At 50.8% G+C, this 12292-nt stretch overlaps 1 protein-coding gene across 3 annotated transcripts in view; it reads right to left on the bottom strand.

Moving 5' to 3' along the window:
• LOC122386975 (cytoplasmic dynein 2 intermediate chain 1-like) overlaps window positions 1-12270 on the bottom strand; it is a 22196-nt gene extending 9926 nt beyond the window's left edge. The window contains exons 1-10 of one of the 3 annotated variants that reach the window (XM_043376755.1): window positions 12104-12270; window positions 10356-10690; window positions 9139-9491; window positions 5885-6054; window positions 3987-4174; window positions 3582-3722; window positions 3055-3207; window positions 2505-2612; window positions 1950-2198; window positions 173-312 (exon numbers count right to left, since the gene is read on the bottom strand). In XM_043376755.1, coding sequence (XP_043232690.1) covers window positions 173-312; window positions 1950-2198; window positions 2505-2612; window positions 3055-3207; window positions 3582-3641 — 710 coding nt within the window. In that variant the 5' untranslated portion in view covers window positions 3642-3722; window positions 3987-4174; window positions 5885-6054; ... (1 more) ...; window positions 10356-10690; window positions 12104-12270. Of the gene's footprint in view, window positions 1-172; window positions 313-1949; window positions 2199-2504; window positions 2613-3054; window positions 3208-3581; window positions 3723-3986; window positions 4175-5884; window positions 6055-9138; window positions 9492-10355; window positions 10691-12099 lie in introns of all 3 variants that reach the window. The other 2 variants (XM_043376756.1, XM_043376754.1) reach the window with 2 other exon arrangements.
• Between the last annotated feature and the right edge of the window lie 22 nt (window positions 12271-12292).

Below are 12292 nucleotides of genomic sequence, written 5' to 3'. Positions count from 1 at the left end.
GTGTACATTAGTCGGCCGGTAGGTAGACACGGAGTCTGTGTACGGGGGGGGGGGCAGCGTCTGAGGACAGTCTGTGTCCGGGCACAGACTCTATCCGGACACAGCGGGGCAGGCTCTGACGCTGACCGCCGCGCCGCTCAGTGTCGGCCGCCAGTGCGCGACGTGTCCGTACCCGGCAAAGGCCAGTCGCGGCTTCAGCGGCGAGAAGCAGCAGCAGACGGGCTCAGCCGAGGTGATGAGTACCTTCTGCGGCCGGGACGGCTCGCTGACGGACCAGACGCACACCAGGCCGCACCGGTCGGCCGACTCCGGCTGGCGGAGGGGAGAGAACGGCCGTCACCAGTACACCAAATCAGACCGTCACACCACACCACACCAGGCCGCACCGGTCGGAAGAATCCGGCTGACGGAGGGGAGAACGGCTGTCACCATTACATCACACCTACCGTCACACCACACTACACCAGGCCGTCACCAGTACACCACACCAGGCCGCACCGGTCGGCCGACTCCGGCTGGCGGAGGGGAGAACGACCGTCACCAGTACATCACGCCAGACCGTCACACCACACCACACCAACCGTCACCAGTACACCAAATCAGACCGTCACACCACACCACACCAGGCCGCACCGGTCGGAAGAATCCGGCTGACGGAGGGGAGAACGGCCGTCACCATTACATCACACCTACCGTCACACCACACTACACCAGGCCGTCACCAGTACACCACACCAGGCCGCACCGGTCGGCCGACTCCGGCTGGCGGAGGGGAGAACGACCGTCACCAGTACATCACGCCAGACCGTCACACCACACCACACCAACCGTCACACCACACCACACCAGGCCGTCACCATTACACCACACCAGGCCGCACCGGTCGGCCGACTCCGGCTGGCGGAGGGGAGAACGACCGTCACCAGTACACCACGCCAGACCGTCACACCACACCACACCAACCGTCACACCACACCACACCAGGCCGTCACCATTACACCACACCAGGCCGCACCGGTCGGCCGACTCCGGCTGGCGGAGCTGGGGAGAACGACCGTCACCAATACACCACACCAGGCCGTCACACCACACCAGGCCGACCTGGTGGGCCGACCCCGCCGCTGACCGGGGGGACACAGCATGTTTCACGTCACATTCTGCGGCACAGCTGACTGCAAAACAGAGGCTGCGAAACACTGCCGCATCTCGGCGCGAACACGTATGTACGCGAACAGCTACACGCACGCATACAACTACTATATAACGATGCACATTGCTAACAGCGTAATACTGCAAAACTGTAACATTATGTATGCATGCATGCATTGACAATTAAAACACTCCAATACAATACCAGCATGAGCTATTATAGGTACCGGTGTAATAAATAAGAAATGCACAGTAATCGGTAATAATCAACGAGGCCGTATGCAGCCAGCGTGGCTTTATGAAGCTGTCCACCGAGCACTGGTCAGTTACCGCTCAACCAAAGACCGCGGTACACAGAGGTCTGTGATTCAACACGACCACTGGCCAGTCATCGTCACATCAACCTCAGCGTGAATACCAACCGCACTACCCATATGGTGTTTGCCGAAGCCTGCCATACTTTCCTGCGAGCTCATGAATTACGGTGCATTGTACCGTCGCACAATGCACGTCCGTAGTTCTTTGGATTCACTTAATGCGTGGCAAGCTTTACTTTGGGTGGACGGGCCACCCATTTTGGCGCCCTGTACTCAGTGTGCCCCTGTATACTCCTTAGAACTGAGTGGAGCCCCCACTGCAGGTAAGGAATGCCGCTGAGCCCAGGGAGCCCACTCTGCCGCTGCCGCTGAGAACAGGGAGCCCAGTCTGCCGCTGGGCCCAGGGAGCCCAGTCTGCCACCGAGACCAGGCAGCCCAGTCTGCTGCCGAGCCCAGGCCGCCCAGTCTGCCGCTGCCGCTGACCTGTTCCGGATCGGAGGCGGCCTTGGCCTGCTGCGGGTCGGCCGGCCGCGCGGCGTGTGCCGACACCAGCAGCCGGCCGTCCGAGTCGCTGAAGCTGACGAAGGTGGCCGGCCGGCCGGCCAGCAGGTCGGCCACGCCGCCGCCCAGGCGCGCCGCGGCGCTGCTGAAACTGAGCCGGCCGGCGGCCGCACCGCCCGCCTGGCCGCTGTCCGACCGCGCCGCGCCCTCCTCCAGCAGCATCAGGATACACTGACGGCACGAACACGAGGCGGGAGTGGAGCAAACACAAACACAGTTCAGTGGGGACACGAGGACGGGTGGGTTGGTCACACACAAAGACAATCATGAGAACGAGTAGCTCGGTTACAGGAGCATACAAAGACATGGTCGTGAAGGGGTACATAAATGTGATCATATTTTGTGTTCAGGCATTAGTTAAAACCTTCATTAGGTAGGTTTAATAATCATTATGACTTCAAAGTAAGGTGTCAGGTGCGGCTCAGACCCCGGCTGCACGCCCCCCGGTGTGTATGTAGAGCCGCGCCGGTGACGTACCGATCCGGCGGCGCCCAGGAAGCGGTTCAGGCGGATGGCGCTGCTGTGCAGCCGGTCCTGCCGGTCCCGCTCGTCCTCCTCCATGTCCCCGCCGACGCCCAGGTAGTCCTGTGGGGACACACAGCACCGCGCAGCGGCCAGGTCACCGCGCGGCCGGGCGGCGGACAGGTCACCGCGCGGCCCGGCGGCGGACCCGTCCCACGCCATCCTTCCATAACAACGGGTAGTGAACGTAAGGCCAAATCACAACTGTCGACGTCGGTCGCTGCACTCCGTCATCAAACAAGGTTTCTCTAAAACTCAATTCAATCAAAGCTGTGCCAGCAAATCATGCAACAGTTTTAAGTAGCACAGCTAGCTGAATGAAATGTTTCAAACCAATTTTAGCGAGTCCCATGCTCGACTAAGAGACCCCCCCCCCACCAAAGGGTTTAATTGTATACTATAAGGGGATGAAGGGGCTGCAGGCAGGCAGGCAGGCAGGCAGGCCGTGGCCGCGCCGTCTCGGCTGTATGTATGTGTGTATGTCTGTGTGTGTGTGTGGACTCACGTAATAGGTGGGCCCGGTGACCACCTCGCCCTCTGCGTTGGTGGTGACCCGGACGTCGAACTGGATCGGGTGCTGGGTCCACTTGTGGCGGCACACCACCTCGTCCGTCTGCACCTCCTCGGCCAGGTCGTCCTCGTTGGTCTGAGAGGTGCCCTGTCAGGTGCAGAGGCACAGACCACACTGACAAACAGCGGCACCGCACCAAATACACACAGCGACACGTGCCGCACCAAACTCAGACAGCGGCACAGCACCAAACTCAGACACTAGCTCCAATTCGGTGTCAGTAATTGTTGCACCTGTCTTCGGAATTGATAATTCTTTGAGATGGCTGCACAATCGTGAAAAATGAGCTACAATTTAACCAGAGAAATAACTGTTTTAGTTGTGTCCGAATCCCCAAAATACTGAGGTGCGCAACACCACCCGGGAAATGTCCGACTGTTCCAGCGGGCACACGTCTTCTGAGGCTGCCAGTGTTGAACCACCACCCCCTCCCCTCTCCTATCGCCGCCGCCTGTGCCTACCTGCTGCAGGCCGGACTTGCCGAAGTTTGCCACGATCTGATCGTACGAGGCCGGCTCCATCTCAAACAGGTCAAAGTCCTGCTCGAACAGCTCGATCAGCGAGAGCAGGGCGCGACCGCGGCCCTGGCGCTTCTGAGCAGACTGCCAAACAAAGGACAGAAATAGAGCATTACTCATAATCTAAACCTCTCCATACAATTGATCACCCAACTCGCTGCACAGTCTGAGGTGAAAACTTCTATTCTAAATGGAGATGAATATTGATTGCTGCCTTACTTCCCTGTGAAGCCCCCCGTAAATATCATTCACTGGAAGTGAGCCACATCAGCCTGGGCCGGCCGGCCGGCCGGCCGCGGCCGCCGCTCGGACCGATGGGCTCTCGGCGACGGCCGGGCGCGGGCTCACCTTCCTGCGCTGCTGCTCCTTCTTGGCGTGTGAGAAGTCCACAGAGCGCGAGGGCTGCGCGCCGCCGGCCGGCTCGGCAGCCGGCTCGGCCACCTCGGCAGCGAACGACACCGGCACGGACGGCCGCCGCTTCTGCTCGGCCGGCGGCGGCGGCGGCGCGCGCCTTCTTCTGCTTGTGAAACTCCTCACTGCAGTACCAAACAATAGGGGAGAGTGGGGTAATTTGGCCGCTTTTTTTTTAGAAAACGATGTAACTAAAAAACGACAACACATTTCTGCATTTTCTCAACGCTGACAGGTGTGGCATACATTTTACTTTACTGGACAGTAAACTTGAAATGATAGAGTAACTACTTATATTGAAATTGTGGCGTATTACAAAGGTCTGCAAAGCGGCCAAATTGCCCCACTAGCAGGGTTATTTGGCCGGGGGTGTGGGGCAATTTGGCCGGTGTTAGTTTGAGGCCATGATTTTTGTTATAGGCGAGTCAGCTTCACATTCAGCAATGACGCGTGTCCTACGACGCATTTGAAGCATTTTGGAGGTTGACTCAGCCGTCACAGGGGTCGAAAATAGTCAAAATAGCGGCTCTAGATGCGATGACAGTTTTTTACGAATAACTTTTGAAGTAATCAAGCTAGGCCAAAACTAAAAGTACCATCGTAATTCTCTCGTCATTCCGCATCGAAACATGTATGTGTTCACCTCGAGAGGTCAAGGTCAAAGGTTGGCTTCAGGTCACGTTACCTCAGGTCGCTTGACCTCAAGGTTACGTGAGTCATCATGTCATCATGTATATCATGTATATCATTCGATGCGCCTTGACGAGCTGAACACAATGAGACCATTTGCGCGGCTGTATCTTTTTTCTGTAAGTATTTATTAGCAAAAAATCGTTAGGTAACCTTTGATGACGTCACATGCCCTTACAGCTGTCCAATAGGAAATATGGTATCAAGGTAGTCAAAGCTGGTCATGAATCATATCCTTTATGGTATAATTGACCATGACAACACGGCCGTCCCAGCATAGTGACTCTGAGCGCACCGGCCAAGTTGCCCCGCTAGACCCGGCCAAATAACCCCACATTGCCATTCTGAAAATGTTTGTCTATAAAGTTGTCATGGCTGTACAGAACTACATGAAATTGTTCTTGGAACCGCTGAACACCCTCAAGAATGGCGCTATAATGTTGGAATTCGTTTACAGCCCAAATACTACATGTTATACAAATTTTTTAACGGAAGTAAAAGTTACCATTTTCTAACGAAATTCACGTTTTATTAATTTTGAATAAAACTAAGAGGGGGTAAGTTTTGACATTTGTCCTCGAGTTAGTTCTGCCGATGACAAATGAATAGAGACCAAAGTTATTTCATTCACTTTTATCAGCTTTCGTACAGGTGGGGGCGGCCAATTTACACCACCGGCCAAATTACCCCACTCTCCCCTACGTGTGATAGTGAAATTCGCAATGTTCTAATTGTGAAATGATCACCCGAATCCCGAAATAAAAAAATGCTGAGGTTACCAGAAAATCAGTACTTCGAAAATGTTCAAAAATATTAGTGCACATTTTCATTGTTTACTTTCTGATGCAGTTAATTTCACTGCGATACAGCCACGTAACCGTTCGGTCGTGACCAACACCAGGCTTTCCAGTGTACCGGGCCGAGTTCTGCCCCCTTTTGAGCAGCTCCGCTAGCCGGTTGGCGCTGACAGCCCATGTGTAATATACAAGTTACAACTTACAAACATACCCGGCGCCCACAATAGAAACAATCGGCGAGCCGGTGACAAAACTATCGCAGGACAAAAAAGCACGCGCGGCGATCACCTTACACCCCGCACCAGGCGGAGCGCCCGGAGCGCGGCGGACGCCGCCCGAGTCACTCACGCGTCGAACGTCTCTGCACGTTTGTTCTCGGAGTCGATGGCCTTTTTCAGCTGGTCGGGCTCCCAGTCCTGTTTGGCGTACGTGTCGGCAGGCGGCTGGAACTGCTTGCGCGGCACGGCGGTGGCCAGCCGCTTCGAGTGCGTGTTCGGGTTATTGGCCGGGCTGAGGACCTGAGGATCGGGATAGACGGCTGACGGGATGACCGGCACACCGGGATCAGAGGAGTCCTCCGAGTCAGAGGAAGAGGGAGACGAGGAGGAAGAGGAGGCAGACGACGATGACATGTCTGGCTCGTCCTCATCTTCCTCAAAATCGTCCTCGAAATCATCCCCGTACTCCTTTGAAGACAAACATCAAGTGGTTAACCCTCGCCGGCACAGGGGGGGGGGGGCGTTGATGCACCGCCCCCCTAAGGTTTTTCGCAAATAACTCGCGTAAAAAGCGGCCGATCGCGACGAAACTTTAAATACCCTCGCATTGATCAATTTTACACCTAACCTGAAAAGCTCATGACCCTGACCAGATGACCTTTGACCTGTGACCTACTTTCCGAGACCATGTTTGGCCGGAATCGCGATTCGGCGAATGTCGGCTCGCATTAGCGCATTAACCCGCGCCCCAGTGGCGGTCTCAGCCAACTTCGCCCTAGTGGGGGGGGGGGGGGGGGGGGCATATGCTACCACCCACCTCTAACTCAAAAACTAAGAGGGCTAGAAAGACGCGGTAAAAAGCAGTCGATAGCTCTCAATGCGTACGTTTGAAAGTATTTCAGACATTTTTCATCTTAGAGCAATATTGGGGTCACTAGAGGTCATCAAAGGTCAAAATTTGCCAATTGTCATTATATTTTTCAGAAAACATGCCGCTATCTCAGGAACTATGGTAGCTAGAAAAACGTATGGAAGAGCAAACGATAGCTTTTGAACTCTTCTTTTGAAAAGGTCATTATCAATATTGACCTCAGGTCAACGGTTTAGCCTCCAGAGGGCAAAAACTCCAAAAATAGCTGTTTTTACGAAAAGTGTTTTTCGACAATAACTTTCGACTACAAAACGCCACGACATTTCTATTGCCAGAATCGTGTTCCCCTCGCCGAGACGCGTCGAATGAACTATAATTTGACCTTGAAAGGTCAACTTGAAAATTTGACCTCAGGTCAAGGTCATGACCTTACCGGAAAAGGTCATGTTGCATATCAGTCGATGCGTCTCAACAAGACAAACACAATGAGACCATTCCCAGCGTTCTATCTCTTTCCAATCGCGAGTTATTTGCAAAAAAAACTGTTTGTAGCCTCAAGTGACCTCGGATGACCTGTCTAGAGGCTATAAGCAAAAATGACACCTTGGTCATCACGAGTGGACTAAATCATTGTGATTCTGAAATATTTGGACTGTTCCGATGCGTACACACGGATCTAGAGGCATTTTCATTTTTCTCCATTGACTTGTAATGGAAAGGTCACGCCACTGACCTGACCTTAGGTCACGGATATAAAAAATCCGAGATATACAAATTGTAGGCGCCCATAACAGCATGCAATCCACCAAGTTTAAAACCTTTCTGACAAACACTGCAGGCTGGACATGATTGCAAACTTTTTTTTAGGCTTGGTCAGTTAACTTGACCTGGTGACCTGACCTGACATGACCTGGGGTCAAAAATTTCACACATTGTCCAAAATTGATGTACCAAAAGCTACCCCAAGCGGCGCGGCACTACGCGCCGCGGTTTTTTATTCACACGCAAAAAACGCGACAGGGTGGTAACATATGCCCCCCCCCCCCCACTGGGGCGAAGGTTAACGGCAAGAGGTCCGTACTTCCATGGCCATGTCGTACGGCGAACATCGATGCTTCCGGCGAGGGAAGTCTCTATGCATCCAAATTGTCCTCTAATACCTACTTTTGGTGGTAAACATAATGCTGTACCGCAGCATAATCCTGCTTTGACAAAGCTCCTCACAATTTACATACTTTTCAATTTAAATTCTATTTGTTTCAAATCGAAATTCATCTTTTTCTATAAGAGTTCCAACTTTCTTTGCATTGTAGGAAAAAGCTGTGGTTGGCAGAATGCCTGCACTCTGCAGTTACGCTGAGCTGCAGACTGCAGTGACCAGTAATTTCACATCTCACCGCTAGATGGCAACAGCGGAACGCCTGCAGTTATGCTGTGCCGCAATAACCGGTAACTTCACCTCGGGCCGCTAGATAGCAGCAGCAGAAGGCCTGCAGTTATACCGTGCCGCAGTTACCAACAACTTCACCTCTTGCCGCTAAAAGGCGGTAGCAGAACGCCTGCAATCATGCTGTGCCGCAATACTCAGTCTTTTCACCTTTCGCCGCTAGATGGCAAGAGCAGAATGCCTGCAGTTATGCTGTGCCGCAGTGATCTGTAGCTTCACCTTTCGCCGCTAGATGGCAGTAGCAGAACGCCTGCAGTTATGCTGTGCCGCAGCATTCACCTCGGGCCGCTAGATGGCAGTAGCTGAACGCCTGCAGTTATACTGTGCCGCAGTGATCAGTCTCTTCACCTTTCGCCGCTACATGGCACTAGCAAAACGCCTACTGTTAACCTGTGCCGCAGTTATCAGTATTGTTTGTTAATTGGGGCTTTAGGGCGCGCCGAGTACTTAGGTCATTTTGCGCCCATGCAGTCATCAGTAGCTTCACCTCTCGCCGCTAAATGACAGTAGAAGAACGCCTGTAGCTATACTGTGCCGCAGTGACCAGTTACCTACTTCAATCTTGCCGTTACATGGCAGTAGTAGAACGCCATGTTAAGGGTTGAGCGTCAAACCTTTCAACGCATCATGTTCAAACGCTGCTACGCTAAACGGTTATTCCCTTTCTCAGATGTAAAATCCTCCCCTCCATCGGATGTCAACTTTTTGGTATTCCCACCAACAACGAATCACATTTGGAAGGCATGTTTTCCTCTACATACCTACTCGTATTGTTTTGGGGAATTTTTTGAGTAGGGGGGGGGGGGGTGTTCATACTATGGCGTAAAAAAGACTTATTTATTTAGGCCCAAGCGATAAGCCGCAAAGGAAAATCACATCCTTGATAGAACGGTGACTGCAGAGAGGAAAGTGAAAAACTTACGCTCGAAAACCTCAGATATCAGATCCTGCGTGGATTTTACCTTTCCATTTCATAAGATCAAACTGACATTTTTCATCCGCTCACATCCAGCTCTCGCCAGATGTGCCTCTAAAACCATCTGAGGAAATAGGTATGTGAGCTTACCTCGAAGTCGTCCTCATATTTTGGCGTCGGCGTTTTGCGCGGAGGCGGCTCGGGAGTGGGCGTCTTAGCCTTTTTCGGCGAGATCGGCTCCGAGGATTTCTTCGCTTTGTGATCGCCGTTCTCCTTGGGAGCGGCGTCAGCGACATGGGCTTTGTTAGGAGATGCCTTTTTAGGCGACGTTTCCGGCTTCGACGACTTTTTGACATGACTTCCATCAGTTTTAGCAGACTTTTTCGACTGCTCCGTCTTTTTGGAGGCATTAGCATCTGCCTTCGATGGTTTAGCCTTGTGATCTTTGGACGCCTTTGCTGGCTCCTCTGGAGCCTTTTTCGACTTCAGTGACGACTTTGAGTCTGCAAAGGAAGCCGTCGTTTTATTGAAAAGTGGCAATGTAACAGTTAAACAAGTCCACCTCTAACGCAGATAACAGAAATAAGCCAGCAGAGATTCCAGATGGCGGATGCAATCGCTTTTTTACTACGAAAGAGTGCTGAAGGGAAGGCAGATAACTGTATGACCAGCCTAACGCAAAATGCTCAGAGAAGAGCTGAAACAAGACATCTTTGGCCTGAACCGGTACAATCTAAAGCTAGGGGCGGAGCCAGCCCCAATGAAAGGGCGGTGACGGGTCATCCTAAGTGGTGGGATGGGTCAGTCCCAAATAGAGGGACCGGGTCAGCTCATATATGGGGAGAGACCAGGCCTGCCCCTGTGGCGGAATGGACCGAGTTATTAGCCCGTGTGTGTGGGGGGGGGATTGGTTCAGCCCACGTTGGGGGGGGGGGACCGGGCCAGCCCCTGTGTTTGTGGCAGGGGGAGGCCAGGCCAGCACTCAGGAAGATACGGTCATGGTCTGGTCATGGAGGGAAGATACGGGACGCACTAGGAACACGAGCTATTTCAAATCGCCGATCATGAAAAACATCAAAGCCATTGAGAAGCACAGCATATTGCTGATATTCGCAGCCAGCGTGCTGATATAACGTCGTTGGGAAAGCTGGTCGACTCCATCTGGTCCTCGCCGATAAATAATGTCAAAGAAAAGGAACAGGTGAGTAAAGACACGTTCTACCAAACAAAAATGATGATTGAATAACAACGGAAGTGGTTGGGACAATACTGACATCACAACAGCATTAATTCAAGGTGTAGCAGTCACTTTAAAAGGGTCAAACAAGGCAGCGATCCACTCCTGACAGGCGTGAGTGCAACTGTACCTTTGGTAGAACTTTTATGATGTTCACTTCCTGTCTTCTTGACCTTCTTGACGTCAGTTCGGGGCTTTCCCGTACTTTCATCCTTTGTTACCGAAGTTTTGGCTTTCTCCTTAGTGTCAGCTTTACTTGGGCTTCTGCCAGCTCGCTTCTGAGTGTCTTTGGTGGACTTTTTCGGCTCTTCAGCTTTTCCTTTGCCTTTAACATCGCTCTTCTTCTGTTCTTTTGCTTTGTCTGGCTTAACTTTCATTCTACTTTCACCTTTCATTTTGCTGCCTTCTTTCTTGTTCATGTTCAGTTAGCAGACACATATTTGTGTGACCACAGCTTCTAGGCACCTATGTAACAGAAGAAATATGATTAAACTGTGTCCTAGGTCATCACCCATTTGAAGACAATCACTTGAGCCCTAGGTCGCCACCCATTTGAAGACAATCACTTAAATGTTTTTACTTGAGCAAATTACTGAGCACATAATCTGTGAAATGATGGAGCAAGAGACCAAGTGTAAAGTATCCCTGTATATTTTCAAAGTTTTGAGGTGTATTTAATAATCTGATGCCCCAGAAAATACATTTGAGCTCTCTAAACTCTTAAGTTTACATGGGATATACCTAGCTGATAATAACCCTGCTTATATACATACATTTTATACATTTAATGTTTTGTTGGTCACAAATCACAAGAGATAAAAAACAGTTATCAGGCCTATCAAAAAGCAAAAATAAAAGCAATGTTGGAAATGTGATTTGGCCTATGGCAGGCTCCATCAACATTCAACCTGTGGTATCATACTAACAGTGGTATTATACTAACAGTTAAAAATAACTGTTCCTAGCACCAAAAATAAACTATAAAATTTTACAAATACCTATACCCAAATCAATCTGTGAGTGGGAATCATAAGCTGAGTGGCTATTATCCTGATAACCAGCAAAATTTTACCAACTGCAACTCATTATAATTGCAGATCAATCTGATCAGTAATCCTGCAGAGGGGGGCGTGCCCGCTGCGGGATCGACGGGAATAAGAGCCCAGAAGACCCGGCGAAACATGTGGCGGTCTTGCCGGAAAGGTCATCTTATGGTTGTTGCGTTAACAATAACTTGCAGCGTTGGACGTGATGCTTGTTAATGAAAAGAGCCCGTGAAAGGCGTTGGTGAAATCGTAATCGTTCCCAATTTTGTGTACGCCGTTCCCATAATAAGGAACGCTTGCCGCGCCAGTGTACGTACGAGAGCATTCCCAAATTTGGGCATGCGGCCCGGGTGATGGACTGCCTTAGAAATAGGGGAACGATTTGAAACTACGATGGGTCTTATAACAGCAAACTCTTTCCCAACAATATTGAGACAAATATCAGGCGGTTCACGATTGTTTAGTATATTTTGGACGTCATTTAACGGTTCTTCTTGTTTTGAATACCTAATGCCTACATGGCGTTCCCATGTTTGGGTTTATCGTTCCCAAACATGGGAACATAAATGCGTTCAAAAAAATGGGCACGCTTGACCATAGCTCCGCCAACTTATATTCTTTTTTAAGTTTGAATGAACAAACTCAAGGATATGTGCGCCAATGAAATGACAAAGCAGCAGTCATAAACTGAAATGAGGTAGCACTTTTGAGACTGCTCAGTTTACAAACCAATAATCTAATAACAAAACACAAAAAAACAATAATTTAACTACAAAATACAAACCAAAACCAATAATGTGTTCAACGCAAAAATTCGTTACAACTTACGAACATGAAATATTTAACGTCCAGGCCTTCGGAATAATACGAGCCCAAGGCTATAGAACTCCACGAACCCTACTATAAAATGTAATATAGGTGTAAATGCAGTAAAATGAGGCGTCTTGGCCCTTTGGGGGTGGTGTGGAATCTCTTGTGGACGATGACTTCAAAAGGGGCAGGAATCTGACATAAGCAAGGT

The sequence above is a fragment of the Amphibalanus amphitrite genome, unplaced genomic scaffold (assembly GCF_019059575.1).
Source record: "Amphibalanus amphitrite isolate SeventyFive unplaced genomic scaffold, NRLGWU_Aamphi_draft 000268F_arrow, whole genome shotgun sequence".
NCBI classification, from domain to species: Eukaryota; Metazoa; Arthropoda; class Thecostraca; order Balanomorpha; family Balanidae; genus Amphibalanus; species Amphibalanus amphitrite.
This window is presented reverse-complemented; position numbering and strand designations above follow the sequence as displayed.